The sequence below is a fragment of the Oryzias latipes genome, chromosome 9 (assembly GCF_053564925.1).
Source record: "Oryzias latipes strain Hd-rR chromosome 9, Olatipes_Hd-rR_3.1".
Lineage (NCBI taxonomy): Eukaryota > Metazoa > Chordata > Actinopteri > Beloniformes > Adrianichthyidae > Oryzias > Oryzias latipes.
This window is the reverse complement of record NC_136245.1, coordinates 3,697,857-3,719,998: the sequence shown is the minus strand read 5'-3', so window position 1 is coordinate 3,719,998 and position 22,142 is coordinate 3,697,857. Positions and strand designations below refer to the sequence as shown.

General features: G+C 43.0%; 1 protein-coding gene across 4 annotated transcripts; it reads right to left on the bottom strand.

Moving 5' to 3' along the window:
- Nucleotides 1–11,487: 11,487 nt before the first annotated feature.
- LOC144994386 (uncharacterized) lies at nucleotides 11,488–21,653 on the bottom strand. 4 transcript variants are annotated; one of them, XR_013657910.1, is made up of 2 exons: nucleotides 18,633–21,653; nucleotides 11,488–14,733 (listed from the first exon to the last, which is right to left on the bottom strand). XR_013657910.1 is itself a non-coding variant. In XM_078952144.1 (2 exons), the coding sequence occupies exon 2, from the start codon at nucleotides 16,306–16,308 to the stop codon at nucleotides 15,628–15,630; it is 681 nt and encodes a 226-aa protein (XP_078808270.1). In that variant the 5' UTR covers nucleotides 16,309–16,392; nucleotides 18,633–21,648; the 3' UTR covers nucleotides 11,488–15,627. The 4 variants fall into 4 exon arrangements, 2 of the variants coding, with proteins under 2 accessions (XP_078808270.1, XP_078808269.1); XR_013657911.1 differs by lacking the exon at nucleotides 18,633–21,653 and having other exon boundaries at nucleotides 11,488–11,799; nucleotides 14,614–18,625; XM_078952144.1 differs by having other exon boundaries at nucleotides 11,488–16,392; nucleotides 18,633–21,648.
- Between the last annotated feature and the right edge of the window lie 489 nt (nucleotides 21,654–22,142).

Sequence of the window (22,142 nt, the reverse complement as noted above, 5' to 3'; positions counted from 1 at the left end):
ACCCCAAACCACGGCAGAAGGGCAAGGAGCAGCGACGACCAAGCCCCCCACCCCCTAAGTCATGGAGTCAACCACAGGAGACCAGAGAGACTGAATTCTTTCAAAGTTACTTGAGCTTTGGGCTGACATTTTTTCCAAGCTGATATGATCAAACAGCAGATTTCTGTGTTGACTTATGTTTATATTTTTCTTGTTTTTCCAATTTATTAAAATAGTTTTTTTGGCAATACAAAGAGTTATGAAAATGATAGATGCTAATCCTTCTTCTATATCGATGGCACTCATGTCACCAAGCACACAAAGTGACGGTGAGGCAGTGATTGAAACCTTAAGCCAGACTGATAAATCGGCACATACCTGCTGCCAGAGAGCCTGGACAGGAGTGCAGAACCACAGTGCGTGCATGTAGCTGTCGGGTAGATTATTATCACAGTGCTCGCAAATGTCTGAGTTACTGAGACCCATCTTGAACATCCTTTGTCCAGTGTAGTAAATTCTGTGAAGAGTTTTGAGATGGATTAGCTGCAGATTTGGACTTTTTGTCAGTTTAAAGGTGTTTAGACAGAGTTCTGACCAGAAGCTTTCATCTGTGCTGATGCTCAAATCTGCATCCCATTTTTTTGTTGGAAGGGCAATATTGTTATCTAAATTACATAAAAGTTTGTATATTTTGGAGAGAGTTCTATTCATTGAAAAATTAATCAGAGTGGTAACTACATCAGGTAGCTTTAAATCGTCCCCTTTAATTTTATACTTTTTAGTAATACTTGATTTAAGTTGCTGATATTCCAAGAAGTTATTTATTCCATGTTTGTCTTGAAGTTCCTGGGGAGTTATGAATCTTCTATCAATAATTACGTGCTCTAGTTGTTTTATGCCCCCTGCTTGCCAAGCTGGGAAGTGAATCATTTTTTTGTTTATGAGGATGTCTGGGTTGTTCCAGATGGGTGTCATTTTGCACGGTTGAATTGATGATTTTGATATTTTGAGAAATTCCCACCAGGCTGTTAAGGTGGCATTTATATTAATACTTTTGAAACAATCCTGTTTTTTAACTGTTTGGCTAATAAATGGTAGCTGTGAAAGGTTGATCTTTCCACATAACGCCTGTTCCAAGTCTAACCATGAGTTGGTTTCTGGATTATTTTTTAACCATTTTAAGATATATTGTAATCTATTTGCAAGAAAGTATTTGTGGAAATTAGGTAGTTCTAATCCTCCACAGCTTTTTGCAGATTTTAAAGTTTTTAGACTAATTCTTGCAGGTTTGTTGTTCCATAGAAAGCTTGATATGGATGAGTCTAATGTTTTGAACCATTTTAATGGCGGTTGTGTGGGAATCATTGAGAAGAGATAATTAACTTTGGGTAAGATTTTCATTTTAACCGTGGCTACCTTGCCCATAAGGGACAGAGGCAGGTTGGTCCAGCGTGTTAGATCGTCCTGTATGCTTTTCAGTAATGGAGTGTGGTTTAGCTGCACCAGTTCTGATAGTTTGGGGGAAAAGTAGATACCCAGATATTTGATATTTCCTGTTTTAACTGGAATTGTGAGTCTTTGTTCCATATTCCTGTTGAGTGGTAATAAAACAGACTTATTCCAGTTAATGGAATAGTCTGATATGGAGGAGAATTCATTTATGATCATTGCTGTTTCATTTACAGATTGTAAATTCCTTAAAAACAGTAATATGTCATCCGCATAAAGACTAATTTTATGATGGCTGTGTTTGGTTTTTATTCCTATAATGCTCTCATTCTGTCTTATTGCTGCAGCTAAAGGCTCAATGAATATAGCAAAAAGAGAAGGAGAGAGTGGGCAGCCCTGTCTGGTTCCTCTTCCAAGAAAAAACCTGTTTGAAGTCTGTTTATTAGTTCTAACTGATGCATTGGGGTTGTGATATAATATTTTGATCCAATTGATGAATGCTTCTCCAAAACCAAACTTATGGAGGGCAGCAATAAGGAACTTCCAATTAACTCTGTCAAAGGCTTTTTCAGCATCCAGCGATAGTACCGTCATTTCCTGGTTTTCAATGGTGGCAAAGTCTATTATATTAACTAGTCTACGGACATTATCATCCGAGTGTCTGCCTTTGATGAATCCAGTCTGGTCGAAGTGAATTATGTGAGGAGTGATTTTTTCTATTCTCTGTGCTAGTGCTTTGCAGATAATTTTTACATCTGCATTGATTAGAGAAATAGGGCGATAGCTTGAAGGACTAGTGGGATCTTTGTCTGGTTTTAGAAGAAGAATTATGTTGGCTGAGTTCATGTTAGGTGGCATTGATTGGCTCTCATTAATAGATGTGACAGTTTTATAAAATGTAGGTGCCAGTTGTTCCCAGAATTCTTTATAAAACTCAGCAGGAAAGCCGTCAGGCCCTGGTGCTTTACCATTGGGCATAAGTAACAGAGCTTCATGAAGTTCAGACAGCGAGAGCGGAGAATCTAAGTTTGTGATTTGATCCTCATTTAGCCTGGGTAGGTTTACATTATTAAGAAATGAGTCAATACTTTGCTCTGACGGATTGATCTGCGGTGTGTACAAGTTTTTATAAAAGTTTTCAAATGCGTTATTAATTTTGACCGGGTCATGGGTGACATTTCCTGTTTGGTCCATAATAGAGGTGATTGATGATTTTTCTCTGTTAATTTTAAGCTGATTAGCCAGAAATTTGCCAGGTTTATTAGAGTTTTCAAATCTTTCAAGTCGTAGCCTTTGTATTTGAAATTGTGTTTGTTTATTGATGATGTCATTTAACTGCAGCTTTAAATTTTTCAGATCTCCCAGAATGTGTTCCTGTGCAGAAGCAGCATAAGCAGTCTCCAGGGTTTTGATTTTATTTTCTAATTCTAATAAATCTGCTTTCTCTTTGCGTTTTTTGTGCGTTGAATAAGAAATGATTTTCCCTCTCATGACTGCCTTTGCTGTTTCCCAAAGAACGCACGGTGGGATGTCCGGAGTATTGTTGAAGTCTAAGAAGGTTTCCCACTCTTTTTTAAAGAATTCAATAAATTCCTGGTCCTTTAACAGAGACGTATTAAACCTCCAGGTTGAACCAGAGGGTGTGGATTTTTCCCTAGAAATGTTTACAGAGACTGGTGCATGATCACTGATAATAATTGGATGGATATTGGAGCTTTGAATATTTTTTAAAAGAGAGTTACTGATTAATAAATAGTCTAAACGGGAGTGTGAATAGTGAACTGGAGAGAAAAAGGTGAACCCTTTAGTGTTTGGGTGACATGAGCGCCACGCGTCGCAGAGACCCAAATCATTCATGTACTGCTTTAGAATACTTGCAGACCGCCATGTACGCTGATTTGCTGCTGTGCTGAGTCTGTCAAGTTCAGGGTCCAAAACAAGGTTGAAGTCTCCTCCTATAATGATTGTGGAGTCAGAGTGAACTGAGAGTGAGGTGAAGAATCTGTGAAAGAAGGAAGAGTCGTCAACATTAGGACCATAAATACTCACTATACAAAAGTCCTTATTCTGAATGGATATATTAATGATTACAAATCTGCCTTCTGGGTCAGTAACTGTATCCTTATGAGTAAAATTAAGATTTTTATTAATTAAAACAGCAACTCCTCGTTGTTTGGAGTTGTAACTGGCAGAGTATATAACTGGAAATTGTAAGCAGCACATAAGGTGATTCAAAGAATTTGATAAATGGGTCTCCTGCAGTAGAGCTATATCTGCTTTTAGACCATCCAGGTGATTTAACACTTTCAGTCTCTTTGGGCCAGAGCCAAGTCCACGCACATTCCAGCTAACGATGTTAAGACTGTTCATAACTGCTCTGACTGAAAAGGTGTAAAGCTAAGTAGTGCTTGTGTACCAGTCCGTGTGCGCGTGCCCGCATTGAGAAGCGCTGTGCGCGTGAACGTTTTCTGGCTATGTGAGCTGCGTGTCGCGTGCGTCCTATGAGAGCCTGTGTGAGGTGATTGCAGTATGTCGGCGTGTGTGTGCGGGATCGCATGTGCACGCCCCTGTGTGCGCTTGTGTGTGCGCGCGCCCGTTCCGTGCATAAATAAATACTTACCGAGGATGAGTTGCTTCCAGGTGATTTACATATAATGAGGGGGGAGAGGGGGGGGGGAGAGTAAAGGAAAGAAAAAAAGAGATAGAAGGGAAAACGAAAACAACAACAAAACAACAATAGAAACATCAGTGGGACTGAGGTGACGAAGAAAAAAAAAGACTGTTTTCCTGCGATCGAGGTGTGGATTATTGATGATCCGGTTTTCCATTCATTGAAGTAAGTTTAGCGGGTTTCTTCTGGGCAGCGCAGATGTTCTCAGCGCGGATCTGAAAGCCTTCAGCACAGCCAGGGGGTGATCTCCGGGTCCCGGAACAGCCGGCCGTCCACGTAAAGTTTGTCAACGGCCACAATCGCTCTCGAACCAGCAGCAAGATGCTTCCTCCTCAGCGGGAACAGGATCTTCCTTCTGCGGAGGATTTCTGCCGGGAACTGGTCATTAACGCTGTAATGCGTGCCTTTCAGTTCCCGTCCGCGGCCCTTCACCAACTCCTTCTGTTTGAAATGTTCGAATTTAGCCACAATAGGACGCGGGCGCTGGTGGTCGGACCTTCTTCCTCCGAGGCGGTGAACCCTGTGGAAGGAGATCTTCTGCACCTCCTCCTTGGGGAGCTTCAGGTGGACCTGTAAAAAGGATCTCACGGTGGCCTCGGGGTCTTCTCCTGCCTCCTCTGGAACCCCCGCGACCACTAGATTGTCCCTCATGCTCCTCGACTGAAGATCCAGGAGGGTTTCCTTGATGGATCGGTTCTCCTCGGAGAGACGGGCGGTGTCATTGCCCAGGGTCTTCACGGTCTCTCTGAGGGCCTGGTTCTCCGCTGCGAGCTCCCGCACCTGCTGCTGGCTGAATTCCAGAGACTCCCGCAGACCTTGAAATTCTCTATGGAGGATCTCCAGCAAATTGAGGCGGCCATCAAAGCTGGAGAGCTTTTTGTCAATCGAATCCAGGATATCGCTCATTCCGCTGCCTGGAGAGGACACAGCCCCGGGAGAGTCCTCAGGCCGTTCACGCTTGGAGGAGGGGGTGGTGGTGGCGGTTCTGGGCTTCACCATGTTGCAGGTATTAAAACACTCGTCAATGAATTTCTCCAGGTCCTCCAGGCTGACAGAAGCTTAATACTCTTAACAGGTTATGTTAGTTAGCAGGAAATATTTTAATATGGCAAGCATAGTTTTAAGGTTTCTTTGTTCTTTGTTAATCTCTTGCAAAAAAAAGTGATTACATAGTTTTCTGTTTTAGGTGCAATGTTTTTTAATAATGTATTTCATTATCTACAAATGATAAACATTTGCTGTGTTTAGAGGCAAAAGGTTGAGTAAAATAAATGAATGTAAAGACGTCTTTGTATTGAAGTGATTCTTCGGTTTGAATTTTGCTACACAGTTAGCAGATATTTTGATACTGGGTTACATTTTCATTACATTTTGTTTCTTTTTAGGTCTTAGCAAAGCTAATGAGCAAATGTAATAGACCTCAACAAAAAAGTAAACCGTGCAAATATTTTTTATCAGGATTGTTGGGTAATTCTTTAAATTCATCAGTAAGATTAGGAAACACGTAAGTTCAAATTTCTAAATTACATTTTATATTCTCTATTTGTAAAAAGTATCTTGGTTTCAAAAAAGGAATAAAACACACATGTTACTGTGATTGCATTTTTGAGAACATGAAAAAAAAGAAAAATGTTGTTATTTTTACGAAAATAAATTGGCAGCAGTGGTTGCCAGAATAAAAATGTAGAAAATACGGTAAAAATGTAAACAACTTTAAAGAACATTGTATTAATTTAACGTCATAATCTTGTAAATACAACAACACATCCTAGACTGTGAAACATCAGGTTGCTGTAAATAAGACATAATTTTATGTGAAACAAATGTTTATTGCTGTTATTTTTACCCATAATATTGGTCATATTAACCTTAAAATTCAGTATTTTCTATAAAATATGACTGTTAGAATTACAGTATAGCCCAGCAAATTCACAACATTTATCTGTAGGTTTTATCAGAAAATAATTTTAAATGACAGCTTATTTACTTAAATTAAAACATTAAATTATGTAATATTTACGGTGTGCCTGTAAAGTTGTTTACATAGTCGATGTATTTTTTACATGTTTATTCTGGCAACCACAGCTGCCAGTTTTTTTCCGTAAAAACTACGGAATTTTTTTTACAGTGTAGTTTCTGATTTGTGAAACCTTCCTCTGATTTGTGAAAATGTCAAATATGTTGATTTTTATCGCACTTTACGCACTAAGTCTTAAAATCTCAACATACAAAAGAAACTGGGAAACAGATGTCAGATTGGACAAATAGTTATGGTCATGGTTAGCATGTACCCCTGACTTAAATTTTGTTTTTTTGTTCAATATTTCTTGGTTTGTTTTCTGATTTACTTTAAAGTTCCTGTTATGGTGTTTTCCTTAAATTTGTCCTTCCCTTGTCCCCATTATCCTTAAATTGCATAAAACTCGATGAAATGATACCATTTCCCACAGCGGTGTTTGAACAGGACCCGGCCTGAAGTGGACTTAGTGCGTAAAATGCGATTAAAAATCAACCTATTTCACATTTTCACAAATCAGAGGAAGGTTTCACAAATCAGAAACAGCATTTATTGTGTTCTTTAGTATCTAATGTATAATTTAATCCAGGTTTGAGCAGTCCATGTCCTGCGGTTTTGGAACAGGACCTGGTCTAAGGTGGACTCTGGGCGTAAAATGCGAGAGAAAATCAACCTATTTCACATTTTCACAAATCAGAGGAAGGTTTCACAAATCAGAAACTGTGTTTAATGTGTTATTTAGTATCTAATGTATAATTTAACCCAGGTTTGAGCAGTCCAGGTCCAGCGGTTTTGGAACAGGACCCGGTTTTAGGGTGGTCTTAGTGCGAAAACTGCAGCGGAATGTTTCTTTAGTGCCTTCGCGAATCGGAAGCTGTGAATCGGAAGCCAAGCGTCGTTTTACGTTTTAAAATATTTACAAACTAAAATGGCGGTTTCCGGTTAACTTTGCTTCATGGTGGTTGTTGGAAAAAAATGGGACGCAAACTACAGCCTCACACAAAAAAAACTTTAAAACAAAAAACTATTTAAAAATACAACAATACATTAGCAATTTATCAGATTCAGTTTAACTGTTTTCAAAGATTTATGATTTTGGAATCAAAAAGAAAAACTGTTTGTGGCCCAAAAAAGACAGAGATCATGAAAAGACAAAATAGAATGCAGAAAACTGCTGCAGCTCAGATAAATACAGAATTGATCAGAAACTCACCTGAAAATGATCACTTTCGATTTCTCTGCTCCTCCGCGATCAGTCTGCTTGCCACAGAGCTCCACATGAAGCCACTTCCTGATCGTTGTTTGAAGTTTTTTCAAAGAACTTTTTTTTTTTTTTTTTTTTTTTCAAAGAACTTTATTAATCCCAACGATCCAATACAAAACAGTGTTATGCAATAAGAGGAAGACAAAAAGCCAGGTAGTTATGGCGGACAGGTTACACAAAGACACTGAAACTGACGCACAGATCAAGTGTTTTATTCGCTTTCTTATTGTCAGAATGTTTTATTGTATTGTTTGACACTTTATTGACAAAGATAGATAAATGAGGTAAATTATTTGTACATTTGGATTTATGAATGTTCCATTTGCATAAAACAATGAGATTAATTATGTATAATTGTTATTTTTTATGAGATGGAGAGTTGTTAGGGACAAACAGTTCATCTGCTTATAAGCAGATGTGGAATCTGAGTCTATGTGGGCGGAAATTAAATTACAAACTTTAGCCCCAGAGTTTAGTGGAAAAAGGACATGACTAAAATAAATGTACAGCATCTACAGGGTGTTCTTGACTAAAAGAGGCGGTTCCATCAATGTTTATTTTGAATCTTTGTAGGTTCAGTATGGATGGGTAGAATTTATGGATTACTTTAAAGGAGATTTCTTTCACTTTATTGGTTGACAGATATTTTGCTGGCAGAATCCAGAGCTTTTTTCACTCTAATTGCTAAACTAGGTTATTCCTATAAGGAAAAACATAGGGAATGGACACAACATCCTTCTGGAAAACTGAACGTATATGGCGATTTGTGTTACATTAAGGGGAAAAACAAATTTGGCCAATTTCTATTTTAGTTGGGTTTAGTTGAGAAACAAAGTTGGACTCTGTAATGATGAGCTTTTAAATAACATATTAACACATTTAGGAATTGCTTTTAGGACAATGTTAAACTAAGTTCTAGATATTTTGATGCTTTATTTAACACAGAATTCTTCATGCAACATCAAAGATCAGTTTGAGTCAAACAGTTGATGTACCAGAAGGATGTTTTGTAAACCAAGATGAATAAAATAAAGATTTATGTCTGTATGTAATGTATGTTGCGGCTTTCATATGATGTTGCACCGAATTACCTTAGCGTTGGGTGTTATCGAGGGATCTCTTAATTAGGACAGACCACAGGGACACGGTTATCGGGGCTAGAGCATCCACATCAGCTTTTACTCTGTGACTCCTTGTGGCATATAAAGGTCAACAGCACCATCCATTGGTGGCAGTGGAAATTACTGCTGTCTATTACAATAAACCAATAAACCACAATGTATTTGTTGTTCCATATAGTCACCTTCTTTTTTTTTTTTTTTTTTTTTTACTTGTCCTGTCCAACAGCTGGGCAGACAGATGAGAGCTGAGGGCCTCTTGTGTTGGACATATTTTACTTTAACAACAGGGGTTATTAATCTTCAGACAAACCAAAGGTATGTCTGAATAAACCCCTTTTGTAATTGAGGCCAAACTTTATTAATTTCAATCATGTCTGAAAATCTTTGGTGTTGGACCGGACGGAAAAGGAAAGAGGGGAAGAAGAGAGAGGGACGTTAGAGAGAGGGGGGGTAGGGGGTGATAATAGGAGGGGAAGGGGGATAAGACCATGAAGCAGCATAAAGCAACAAGTTTACTGGTTGTTAATCATTATGGTAAGGTTCAAATGTAGAAAAAAAAAAAAAAAAAACAACAAAAGGGGCGGAGCCTGTCCACACACACACTCAAATGTTATAAACACACCTGCTAGCTGCAAAAATGTCCACCTGTCGACATGTACACAAAACAGATAGTGTTCACACGCATACTTATGCCTTTAAACCAACTAGTGTGAAATATTTCAGTCAGTCAATCATGCAAACTGTGGTGAGCTAACACCAGTGCTCAGGTGAGTGTTTATGTTCTTCTAAAATGGATGATGGAACGTGAAAAGAAGGAGGGAGAGTGCCCAGCCATCCCCACCCCAAGACCCCCACCGCAGCAGCAGCGGCAGCCGGAATCCCCCCAACGCCACACGGGAACCGGCAGCGAACAACCGCCGCCCGGGCGACCAAGCCCGCCACCCAGGCCAGGGCCAGCAGGGCCGCCGCAAGGCCCCCAGAGCCAGAGGCCAGGGAAGCACGGAGGGAAAGAGAGCGCCGCCCCAGCCCAACCAGGAGAGCAGCCCCCCCGCCGCGCCGGGAGAACCCAACGCAGGGCCCCACCGGAGAAGGACGCCCACAGCCCCAAACGAGCACCCCACCACTACCCAGGAGTTCCGGGCATCCCCCCGCCCCAACCCCAGGTACGAGCCAGGACCCCCCAAGGGAGACCCGCTCCGCACTCCAGGCAGCCACCCGCCCGGCCCACGGTTGGTCCAGGGAGGAGCGAGGCAGGGGCCCGCCGCCCCCGCCCAGGAGGGGGGAACCCCGGGGAAAAAAGAGGGCCCACAAGGGGTGTTGTAAATATGGCCCGACCAGGCTCGGCCACAGTTGGAAATTTGGCGGGGCCCAGCAATCAGGAGCAAGGACCAGAACCCACCCCCCAGGGACCAGACACCCCCGGCTCTGGTGTAATATGAACCCCCCCACCGCGCGGAGAGAGCACCGCCGGGCCCAGGGAGCCGGCACCCAAGGGACACGGCCGCCATCGCCAAGGGGCCCACACCCCCCACCAGGGAAGGGGTAGGGGACAGATGGACCCAGGTCCCACCTTCCTTGTAAAATGTGTGTGCGTGTATGGGTGCTTGAGAGGGTGTTTGTGTGCATGTGTGTGTGTTTATGTTTGAATGTATATATTGAAGGGGGAGGCGTGTGTGTACTAAGGGGGGTGCAGTTAAAATTGGCGAGTAGGGCACTAAGGGGACATCTCCTGATTACTCACAGTGATGTCCCCTCACCCTCCACACCAAGGGGCCCTAAATGTCTAAGGTGCGGTTAAAATTGGCGGGTAGGGTGCCAGGAGGACATCTGCTGCTTGCTTGCAGTGATGTCCAAGCACCCCCCCTACCAAGGACCCTACATGTCTAAGGTGCAAATAAAACCGAAAGAGGGGGGGCCCACTCCATACGGCAACCATAGGAGGGGGGCCACTCCCAAGTAGCCCCCCCCCAAGGCGCATCGCAGGCTAGACCCCCCACCCCCTCACCCTAATATGAGGTTATATAAGGAAGGGGGTAAGTTGGGGACAGCTGGTAAACTGTCCCCCGGTGGTCAAACAGCCGTCCCCCAGCCCACCCCCAGCAAAGGGGCCAGGGCCACCCAGCCCAGGGGCCCACCCCCGGAGGCGCCGACACCCCAGGCCCGGCACCACCCGCCCCACACAGAGAGAAAGGAGCCAGAAAGCGTCGCCCCCCCCCGGAGCAAGCCCAGGCCCCCACCCCCAGACGCCGGCCCTAGAAGAGCTCTGGTCAGGCCTCGACGGGATCGAGGAGGCCAACCGGCCGAGGCAACCACTGATTGCCTCAGCGGAGACCCCGACCCGCTAGCCCCCCCGACCCGTACTAATAATGGGCCCCCCCTCCCCCCCAGAACGCCCCCCCACAGGACAGGGCCGACAAGCCCCCCACCCCACCCCACCCCAGACCCCGCAGCCGAAGCGGGTGACACCCAGAGCGACCGGGGGCCCCGAGAGGGTTGTCCCGTCCCGCCCCAGAGCCAGGGAAGGGCCGATCCCAGCCCCAGGTGCAGATGGGCAGCCCATCCGGCGCCGCTGGGCCCCCCCCACCCGAGCAGGGCCCCCCGCCAACCCCCCCCAGCACAGGCAAAGGGACCACCCCCCCAAGCCAAGCCAGACCACCACCCCACCCCCCCACCACGCACCCCCACACCCAAGCCCAGAGGACCACGCAGCGCCCCAGCCCGCCCCACCCAGGCACCGGACCCGACCCCCCGACCAACGGAGCCCCCCACCGCCCCCGCCAGGCACCGGAAGCCCCGACCCCCACCCCAAACCACGGCAGAAGGGCAAGGAGCAGCGACGACCAAGCCCCCCACCCCCTAAGTCATGGAGTCAACCACAGGAGACCAGAGAGACTGAATTCTTTCAAAGTTACTTGAGCTTTGGGCTGACATTTTTTCCAAGCTGATATGATCAAACAGCAGATTTCTGTGTTGACTTATGTTTATATTTTTCTTGTTTTTCCAATTTATTAAAATAGTTTTTTTGGCAATACAAAGAGTTATGAAAATGATAGATGCTAATCCTTCTTCTATATCGATGGCACTCATGTCACCAAGCACACAAAGTGACGGTGAGGCAGTGATTGAAACCTTAAGCCAGACTGATAAATCGGCACATACCTGCTGCCAGAGAGCCTGGACAGGAGTGCAGAACCACAGTGCGTGCATGTAGCTGTCGGGTAGATTATTATCACAGTGCTCGCAAATGTCTGAGTTACTGAGACCCATCTTGAACATCCTTTGTCCAGTGTAGTAAATTCTGTGAAGAGTTTTGAGATGGATTAGCTGCAGATTTGGACTTTTTGTCAGTTTAAAGGTGTTTAGACAGAGTTCTGACCAGAAGCTTTCATCTGTGCTGATGCTCAAATCTGCATCCCATTTTTTTGTTGGAAGGGCAATATTGTTATCTAAATTACATAAAAGTTTGTATATTTTGGAGAGAGTTCTATTCATTGAAAAATTAATCAGAGTGGTAACTACATCAGGTAGCTTTAAATCGTCCCCTTTAATTTTATACTTTTTAGTAATACTTGATTTAAGTTGCTGATATTCCAAGAAGTTATTTATTCCATGTTTGTCTTGAAGTTCCTGGGGAGTTATGAATCTTCTATCAATAATTACGTGCTCTAGTTGTTTTATGCCCCCTGCTTGCCAAGCTGGGAAGTGAATCATTTTTTTGTTTATGAGGATGTCTGGGTTGTTCCAGATGGGTGTCATTTTGCACGGTTGAATTGATGATTTTGATATTTTGAGAAATTCCCACCAGGCTGTTAAGGTGGCATTTATATTAATACTTTTGAAACAATCCTGTTTTTTAACTGTTTGGCTAATAAATGGTAGCTGTGAAAGGTTGATCTTTCCACATAACGCCTGTTCCAAGTCTAACCATGAGTTGGTTTCTGGATTATTTTTTAACCATTTTAAGATATATTGTAATCTATTTGCAAGAAAGTATTTGTGGAAATTAGGTAGTTCTAATCCTCCACAGCTTTTTGCAGATTTTAAAGTTTTTAGACTAATTCTTGCAGGTTTGTTGTTCCATAGAAAGCTTGATATGGATGAGTCTAATGTTTTGAACCATTTTAATGGCGGTTGTGTGGGAATCATTGAGAAGAGATAATTAACTTTGGGTAAGATTTTCATTTTAACCGTGGCTACCTTGCCCATAAGGGACAGAGGCAGGTTGGTCCAGCGTGTTAGATCGTCCTGTATGCTTTTCAGTAATGGAGTGTGGTTTAGCTGCACCAGTTCTGATAGTTTGGGGGAAAAGTAGATACCCAGATATTTGATATTTCCTGTTTTAACTGGAATTGTGAGTCTTTGTTCCATATTCCTGTTGAGTGGTAATAAAACAGACTTATTCCAGTTAATGGAATAGTCTGATATGGAGGAGAATTCATTTATGATCATTGCTGTTTCATTTACAGATTGTAAATTCCTTAAAAACAGTAATATGTCATCCGCATAAAGACTAATTTTATGATGGCTGTGTTTGGTTTTTATTCCTATAATGCTCTCATTCTGTCTTATTGCTGCAGCTAAAGGCTCAATGAATATAGCAAAAAGAGAAGGAGAGAGTGGGCAGCCCTGTCTGGTTCCTCTTCCAAGAAAAAACCTGTTTGAAGTCTGTTTATTAGTTCTAACTGATGCATTGGGGTTGTGATATAATATTTTGATCCAATTGATGAATGCTTCTCCAAAACCAAACTTATGGAGGGCAGCAATAAGGAACTTCCAATTAACTCTGTCAAAGGCTTTTTCAGCATCCAGCGATAGTACCGTCATTTCCTGGTTTTCAATGGTGGCAAAGTCTATTATATTAACTAGTCTACGGACATTATCATCCGAGTGTCTGCCTTTGATGAATCCAGTCTGGTCGAAGTGAATTATGTGAGGAGTGATTTTTTCTATTCTCTGTGCTAGTGCTTTGCAGATAATTTTTACATCTGCATTGATTAGAGAAATAGGGCGATAGCTTGAAGGACTAGTGGGATCTTTGTCTGGTTTTAGAAGAAGAATTATGTTGGCTGAGTTCATGTTAGGTGGCATTGATTGGCTCTCATTAATAGATGTGACAGTTTTATAAAATGTAGGTGCCAGTTGTTCCCAGAATTCTTTATAAAACTCAGCAGGAAAGCCGTCAGGCCCTGGTGCTTTACCATTGGGCATAAGTAACAGAGCTTCATGAAGTTCAGACAGCGAGAGCGGAGAATCTAAGTTTGTGATTTGATCCTCATTTAGCCTGGGTAGGTTTACATTATTAAGAAATGAGTCAATACTTTGCTCTGACGGATTGATCTGCGGTGTGTACAAGTTTTTATAAAAGTTTTCAAATGCGTTATTAATTTTGACCGGGTCATGGGTGACATTTCCTGTTTGGTCCATAATAGAGGTGATTGATGATTTTTCTCTGTTAATTTTAAGCTGATTAGCCAGAAATTTGCCAGGTTTATTAGAGTTTTCAAATCTTTCAAGTCGTAGCCTTTGTATTTGAAATTGTGTTTGTTTATTGATGATGTCATTTAACTGCAGCTTTAAATTTTTCAGATCTCCCAGAATGTGTTCCTGTGCAGAAGCAGCATAAGCAGTCTCCAGGGTTTTGATTTTATTTTCTAATTCTAATAAATCTGCTTTCTCTTTGCGTTTTTTGTGCGTTGAATAAGAAATGATTTTCCCTCTCATGACTGCCTTTGCTGTTTCCCAAAGAACGCACGGTGGGATGTCCGGAGTATTGTTGAAGTCTAAGAAGGTTTCCCACTCTTTTTTAAAGAATTCAATAAATTCCTGGTCCTTTAACAGAGACGTATTAAACCTCCAGGTTGAACCAGAGGGTGTGGATTTTTCCCTAGAAATGTTTACAGAGACTGGTGCATGATCACTGATAATAATTGGATGGATATTGGAGCTTTGAATATTTTTTAAAAGAGAGTTACTGATTAATAAATAGTCTAAACGGGAGTGTGAATAGTGAACTGGAGAGAAAAAGGTGAACCCTTTAGTGTTTGGGTGACATGAGCGCCACGCGTCGCAGAGACCCAAATCATTCATGTACTGCTTTAGAATACTTGCAGACCGCCATGTACGCTGATTTGCTGCTGTGCTGAGTCTGTCAAGTTCAGGGTCCAAAACAAGGTTGAAGTCTCCTCCTATAATGATTGTGGAGTCAGAGTGAACTGAGAGTGAGGTGAAGAATCTGTGAAAGAAGGAAGAGTCGTCAACATTAGGACCATAAATACTCACTATACAAAAGTCCTTATTCTGAATGGATATATTAATGATTACAAATCTGCCTTCTGGGTCAGTAACTGTATCCTTATGAGTAAAATTAAGATTTTTATTAATTAAAACAGCAACTCCTCGTTGTTTGGAGTTGTAACTGGCAGAGTATATAACTGGAAATTGTAAGCAGCACATAAGGTGATTCAAAGAATTTGATAAATGGGTCTCCTGCAGTAGAGCTATATCTGCTTTTAGACCATCCAGGTGATTTAACACTTTCAGTCTCTTTGGGCCAGAGCCAAGTCCACGCACATTCCAGCTAACGATGTTAAGACTGTTCATAACTGCTCTGACTGAAAAGGTGTAAAGCTAAGTAGTGCTTGTGTACCAGTCCGTGTGCGCGTGCCCGCATTGAGAAGCGCTGTGCGCGTGAACGTTTTCTGGCTATGTGAGCTGCGTGTCGCGTGCGTCCTATGAGAGCCTGTGTGAGGTGATTGCAGTATGTCGGCGTGTGTGTGCGGGATCGCATGTGCACGCCCCTGTGTGCGCTTGTGTGTGCGCGCGCCCGTTCCGTGCATAAATAAATACTTACCGAGGATGAGTTGCTTCCAGGTGATTTACATATAATGAGGGGGGAGAGGGGGGGGGGAGAGTAAAGGAAAGAAAAAAAGAGATAGAAGGGAAAACGAAAACAACAACAAAACAACAATAGAAACATCAGTGGGACTGAGGTGACGAAGAAAAAAAAAGACTGTTTTCCTGCGATCGAGGTGTGGATTATTGATGATCCGGTTTTCCATTCATTGAAGTAAGTTTAGCGGGTTTCTTCTGGGCAGCGCAGATGTTCTCAGCGCGGATCTGAAAGCCTTCAGCACAGCCAGGGGGTGATCTCCGGGTCCCGGAACAGCCGGCCGTCCACGTAAAGTTTGTCAACGGCCACAATCGCTCTCGAACCAGCAGCAAGATGCTTCCTCCTCAGCGGGAACAGGATCTTCCTTCTGCGGAGGATTTCTGCCGGGAACTGGTCATTAACGCTGTAATGCGTGCCTTTCAGTTCCCGTCCGCGGCCCTTCACCAACTCCTTCTGTTTGAAATGTTCGAATTTAGCCACAATAGGACGCGGGCGCTGGTGGTCGGACCTTCTTCCTCCGAGGCGGTGAACCCTGTGGAAGGAGATCTTCTGCACCTCCTCCTTGGGGAGCTTCAGGTGGACCTGTAAAAAGGATCTCACGGTGGCCTCGGGGTCTTCTCCTGCCTCCTCTGGAACCCCCGCGACCACTAGATTGTCCCTCATGCTCCTCGACTGAAGATCCAGGAGGGTTTCCTTGATGGATCGGTTCTCCTCGGAGAGACGGGCGGTGTCATTGCCCAGGGTCTTCACGGTCTCTCTGAGGGCCTGGTTCTCCGCTGCGAGCTCCCGCACCTGCTGCTGGCTGAATTCCAGAGACTCCCGCAGACCTTGAAATTCTCTATGGAGGATCTCCAGCAAATTGAGGCGGCCATCAAAGCTGGAGAGCTTTTTGTCAATCGAATCCAGGATATCGCTCATTCCGCTGCCTGGAGAGGACACAGCCCCGGGAGAGTCCTCAGGCCGTTCACGCTTGGAGGAGGGGGTGGTGGTGGCGGTTCTGGGCTTCACCATGTTGCAGGTATTAAAACACTCGTCAATGAATTTCTCCAGGTCCTCCAGGCTGACAGAAGCTTAATACTCTTAACAGGTTATGTTAGTTAGCAGGAAATATTTTAATATGGCAAGCATAGTTTTAAGGTTTCTTTGTTCTTTGTTAATCTCTTGCAAAAAAAAGTGATTACATAGTTTTCTGTTTTAGGTGCAATGTTTTTTAATAATGTATTTCATTATCTACAAATGATAAACATTTGCTGTGTTTAGAGGCAAAAGGTTGAGTAAAATAAATGAATGTAAAGACGTCTTTGTATTGAAGTGATTCTTCGGTTTGAATTTTGCTACACAGTTAGCAGATATTTTGATACTGGGTTACATTTTCATTACATTTTGTTTCTTTTTAGGTCTTAGCAAAGCTAATGAGCAAATGTAATAGACCTCAACAAAAAAGTAAACCGTGCAAATATTTTTTATCAGGATTGTTGGGTAATTCTTTAAATTCATCAGTAAGATTAGGAAACACGTAAGTTCAAATTTCTAAATTACATTTTATATTCTCTATTTGTAAAAAGTATCTTGGTTTCAAAAAAGGAATAAAACACACATGTTACTGTGATTGCATTTTTGAGAACATGAAAAAAAAGAAAAATGTTGTTATTTTTACGAAAATAAATTGGCAGCAGTGGTTGCCAGAATAAAAATGTAGAAAATACGGTAAAAATGTAAACAACTTTAAAGAACATTGTATTAATTTAACGTCATAATCTTGTAAATACAACAACACATCCTAGACTGTGAAACATCAGGTTGCTGTAAATAAGACATAATTTTATGTGAAACAAATGTTTATTGCTGTTATTTTTACCCATAATATTGGTCATATTAACCTTAAAATTCAGTATTTTCTATAAAATATGACTGTTAGAATTACAGTATAGCCCAGCAAATTCACAACATTTATCTGTAGGTTTTATCAGAAAATAATTTTAAATGACAGCTTATTTACTTAAATTAAAACATTAAATTATGTAATATTTACGGTGTGCCTGTAAAGTTGTTTACATAGTCGATGTATTTTTTACATGTTTATTCTGGCAACCACAGCTGCCAGTTTTTTTCCGTAAAAACTACGGAATTTTTTTTACAGTGTAGTTTCTGATTTGTGAAACCTTCCTCTGATTTGTGAAAATGTCAAATATGTTGATTTTTATCGCACTTTACGCACTAAGTCTTAAAATCTCAACATACAAAAGAAACTGGGAAACAGATGTCAGATTGGACAAATAGTTATGGTCATGGTTAGCATGTACCCCTGACTTAAATTTTGTTTTTTTGTTCAATATTTCTTGGTTTGTTTTCTGATTTACTTTAAAGTTCCTGTTATGGTGTTTTCCTTAAATTTGTCCTTCCCTTGTCCCCATTATCCTTAAATTGCATAAAACTCGATGAAATGATACCATTTCCCACAGCGGTGTTTGAACAGGACCCGGCCTGAAGTGGACTTAGTGCGTAAAATGCGATTAAAAATCAACCTATTTCACATTTTCACAAATCAGAGGAAGGTTTCACAAATCAGAAACAGCATTTATTGTGTTCTTTAGTATCTAATGTATAATTTAATCCAGGTTTGAGCAGTCCATGTCCTGCGGTTTTGGAACAGGACCTGGTCTAAGGTGGACTCTGGGCGTAAAATGCGAGAGAAAATCAACCTATTTCACATTTTCACAAATCAGAGGAAGGTTTCACAAATCAGAAACTGTGTTTAATGTGTTATTTAGTATCTAATGTATAATTTAACCCAGGTTTGAGCAGTCCAGGTCCAGCGGTTTTGGAACAGGACCCGGTTTTAGGGTGGTCTTAGTGCGAAAACTGCAGCGGAATGTTTCTTTAGTGCCTTCGCGAATCGGAAGCTGTGAATCGGAAGCCAAGCGTCGTTTTACGTTTTAAAATATTTACAAACTAAAATGGCGGTTTCCGGTTAACTTTGCTTCATGGTGGTTGTTGGAAAAAAATGGGACGCAAACTACAGCCTCACACAAAAAAAACTTTAAAACAAAAAACTATTTAAAAATACAACAATACATTAGCAATTTATCAGATTCAGTTTAACTGTTTTCAAAGATTTATGATTTTGGAATCAAAAAGAAAAACTGTTTGTGGCCCAAAAAAGACAGAGATCATGAAAAGACAAAATAGAATGCAGAAAACTGCTGCAGCTCAGATAAATACAGAATTGATCAGAAACTCACCTGAAAATGATCACTTTCGATTTCTCTGCTCCTCCGCGATCAGTCTGCTTGCCACAGAGCTCCACATGAAGCCACTTCCTGATCGTTGTTTGAAGTTTTTTCAAAGAACTTTTTTTTTTTTTTTTTTTTTTTCAAAGAACTTTATTAATCCCAACGATCCAATACAAAACAGTGTTATGCAATAAGAGGAAGACAAAAAGCCAGGTAGTTATGGCGGACAGGTTACACAAAGACACTGAAACTGACGCACAGATCAAGTGTTTTATTCGCTTTCTTATTGTCAGAATGTTTTATTGTATTGTTTGACACTTTATTGACAAAGATAGATAAATGAGGTAAATTATTTGTACATTTGGATTTATGAATGTTCCATTTGCATAAAACAATGAGATTAATTATGTATAATTGTTATTTTTTATGAGATGGAGAGTTGTTAGGGACAAACAGTTCATCTGCTTATAAGCAGATGTGGAATCTGAGTCTATGTGGGCGGAAATTAAATTACAAACTTTAGCCCCAGAGTTTAGTGGAAAAAGGACATGACTAAAATAAATGTACAGCATCTACAGGGTGTTCTTGACTAAAAGAGGCGGTTCCATCAATGTTTATTTTGAATCTTTGTAGGTTCAGTATGGATGGGTAGAATTTATGGATTACTTTAAAGGAGATTTCTTTCACTTTATTGGTTGACAGATATTTTGCTGGCAGAATCCAGAGCTTTTTTCACTCTAATTGCTAAACTAGGTTATTCCTATAAGGAAAAACATAGGGAATGGACACAACATCCTTCTGGAAAACTGAACGTATATGGCGATTTGTGTTACATTAAGGGGAAAAACAAATTTGGCCAATTTCTATTTTAGTTGGGTTTAGTTGAGAAACAAAGTTGGACTCTGTAATGATGAGCTTTTAAATAACATATTAACACATTTAGGAATTGCTTTTAGGACAATGTTAAACTAAGTTCTAGATATTTTGATGCTTTATTTAACACAGAATTCTTCATGCAACATCAAAGATCAGTTTGAGTCAAACAGTTGATGTACCAGAAGGATGTTTTGTAAACCAAGATGAATAAAATAAAGATTTATGTCTGTATGTAATGTATGTTGCGGCTTTCATATGATGTTGCACCGAGTTACCTTAGCGTTGGGTGTTATCGAGGGATCTCTTAATTAGGACAGACCACAGGGACACGGTTATCGGGGCTAGAGCATCCACATCAGCTTTTACTCTGTGACTCCTTGTGGCATATAAAGGTCAACAGCACCATCCATTGGTGGCAGTGGAAATTACTGCTGTCTATTACAATAAACCAATAAACCACAATGTATTTGTTGTTCCATATAGTCACCTTCTTTTTTTTTTTTTTTTTTTTTTACTTGTCCTGTCCAACAGCTGGGCAGACAGATGAGAGCTGAGGGCCTCTTGTGTTGGACATATTTTACTTTAACAACAGGGGTTATTAATCTTCAGACAAACCAAAGGTATGTCTGAATAAACCCCTTTTGTAATTGAGGCCAAACTTTATTAATTTCAATCATGTCTGAAAATCTTTGGTGTTGGACCGGACGGAAAAGGAAAGAGGGGAAGAAGAGAGAGGGACGTTAGAGAGAGGGGGGGTAGGGGGTGATAATAGGAGGGGAAGGGGGATAAGACCATGAAGCAGCATAAAGCAACAAGTTTACTGGTTGTTAATCATTATGGTAAGGTTCAAATGTAGAAAAAAAAAAAAAAAAAACAACAAAAGGGGCGGAGCCTGTCCACACACACACTCAAATGTTATAAACACACCTGCTAGCTGCAAAAATGTCCACCTGTCGACATGTACACAAAACAGATAGTGTTCACACGCATACTTATGCCTTTAAACCAACTAGTGTGAAATATTTCAGTCAGTCAATCATGCAAACTGTGGTGAGCTAACACCAGTGCTCAGGTGAGTGTTTATGTTCTTCTAAAATGGATGATGGAACGTGAAAAGAAGGAGGGAGAGTGCCCAGCCATCCCCACCCCAAGACCCCCACCGCAGCAGCAGCGGCAGCCGGAATCCCCCCAACGCCACACGGGAACCGGCAGCGAACAACCGCCGCCCGGGCGACCAAGCCCGCCACCCAGGCCAGGGCCAGCAGGGCCGCCGCAAGGCCCCCAGAGCCAGAGGCCAGGGAAGCACGGAGGGAAAGAGAGCGCCGCCCCAGCCCAACCAGGAGAGCAGCCCCCCCGCCGCGCCGGGAGAACCCAACGCAGGGCCCCACCGGAGAAGGACGCCCACAGCCCCAAACGAGCACCCCACCACTACCCAGGAGTTCCGGGCATCCCCCCGCCCCAACCCCAGGTACGAGCCAGGACCCCCCAAGGGAGACCCGCTCCGCACTCCAGGCAGCCACCCGCCCGGCCCACGGTTGGTCCAGGGAGGAGCGAGGCAGGGGCCCGCCGCCCCCGCCCAGGAGGGGGGAACCCCGGGGAAAAAAGAGGGCCCACAAGGGGTGTTGTAAATATGGCCCGACCAGGCTCGGCCACAGTTGGAAATTTGGCGGGGCCCAGCAATCAGGAGCAAGGACCAGAACCCACCCCCCAGGGACCAGACACCCCCGGCTCAGATGTAATGTGAACCCCCCCACCGCACGGAGAGAGCACCGCCGGGCCCAGGAAGGGGTGTGTGTACTAAGGGGGGTGCGGTTAAAATTGGCGGGTAGGGCATTAAGGGGACATCTCCTGATTACTCACAGTGACGTCCCCTCACCCTCCCCACCAAGGGGCCCTAAATGTCTAAGGTGCGGTTAAAATTGGCGGGTAGGGTGCTAGGAGGACATCCGCTGCTTGCTGGCGGTGATGTCCAAGCACCCCCCCTACCAAGGGCCCTACATGTCTAAGGTGCAAATAAAACCGAAAGAGGGGGGGCCCACTCCATACGGCAACCACAGGAGGGGGGCCACTGCCTAGTAAACCCCCCCCCCAAGGCTCATCGCAGGCTAAGCCCCCCACCCCCTCACCCTATTATGAGGTTATATGAGGAAGGGGGTAAGTTGGAGACAGATGATAGACTGTCCCCCGGTGGTCAAACAGCCGTCCCCCCCCCCCAGCAAGGGGGCCAGGCCCACCCAGCCCCGGGGCCCCACCCCCGGAGGCGCAGACACCCCAGGCCCAGCACCACCACCCCCACACAGAGAGAGAGGAGCCAGAAAGCGCCGCCCCCCCCCGGAGCAAGCCCAGGCCCCCACCCCCAAACGCCGGCCCTAGAAGAGCTCTGGTCAGGCCTCGACGGGACCGAGGCAGCCAACCGGCCGGGGAAACTGCCATATAGTCACCTTCTTAATCTTAGATGACCCCACCCTTCCATTGAGGTGTTCTCCCTACCATGACAAAGGTGGATAAAGGTGGAAAGATTTCATGTAATCCATGGACACCAGTGAAGATCACAAATCATTGAAGGAAAAAGGTTCAGAGCACTGTCTAGTGGGTCTAGATGACCCAACTCCCAACGATAAAGTGCCTAGGATAGCACAAGGG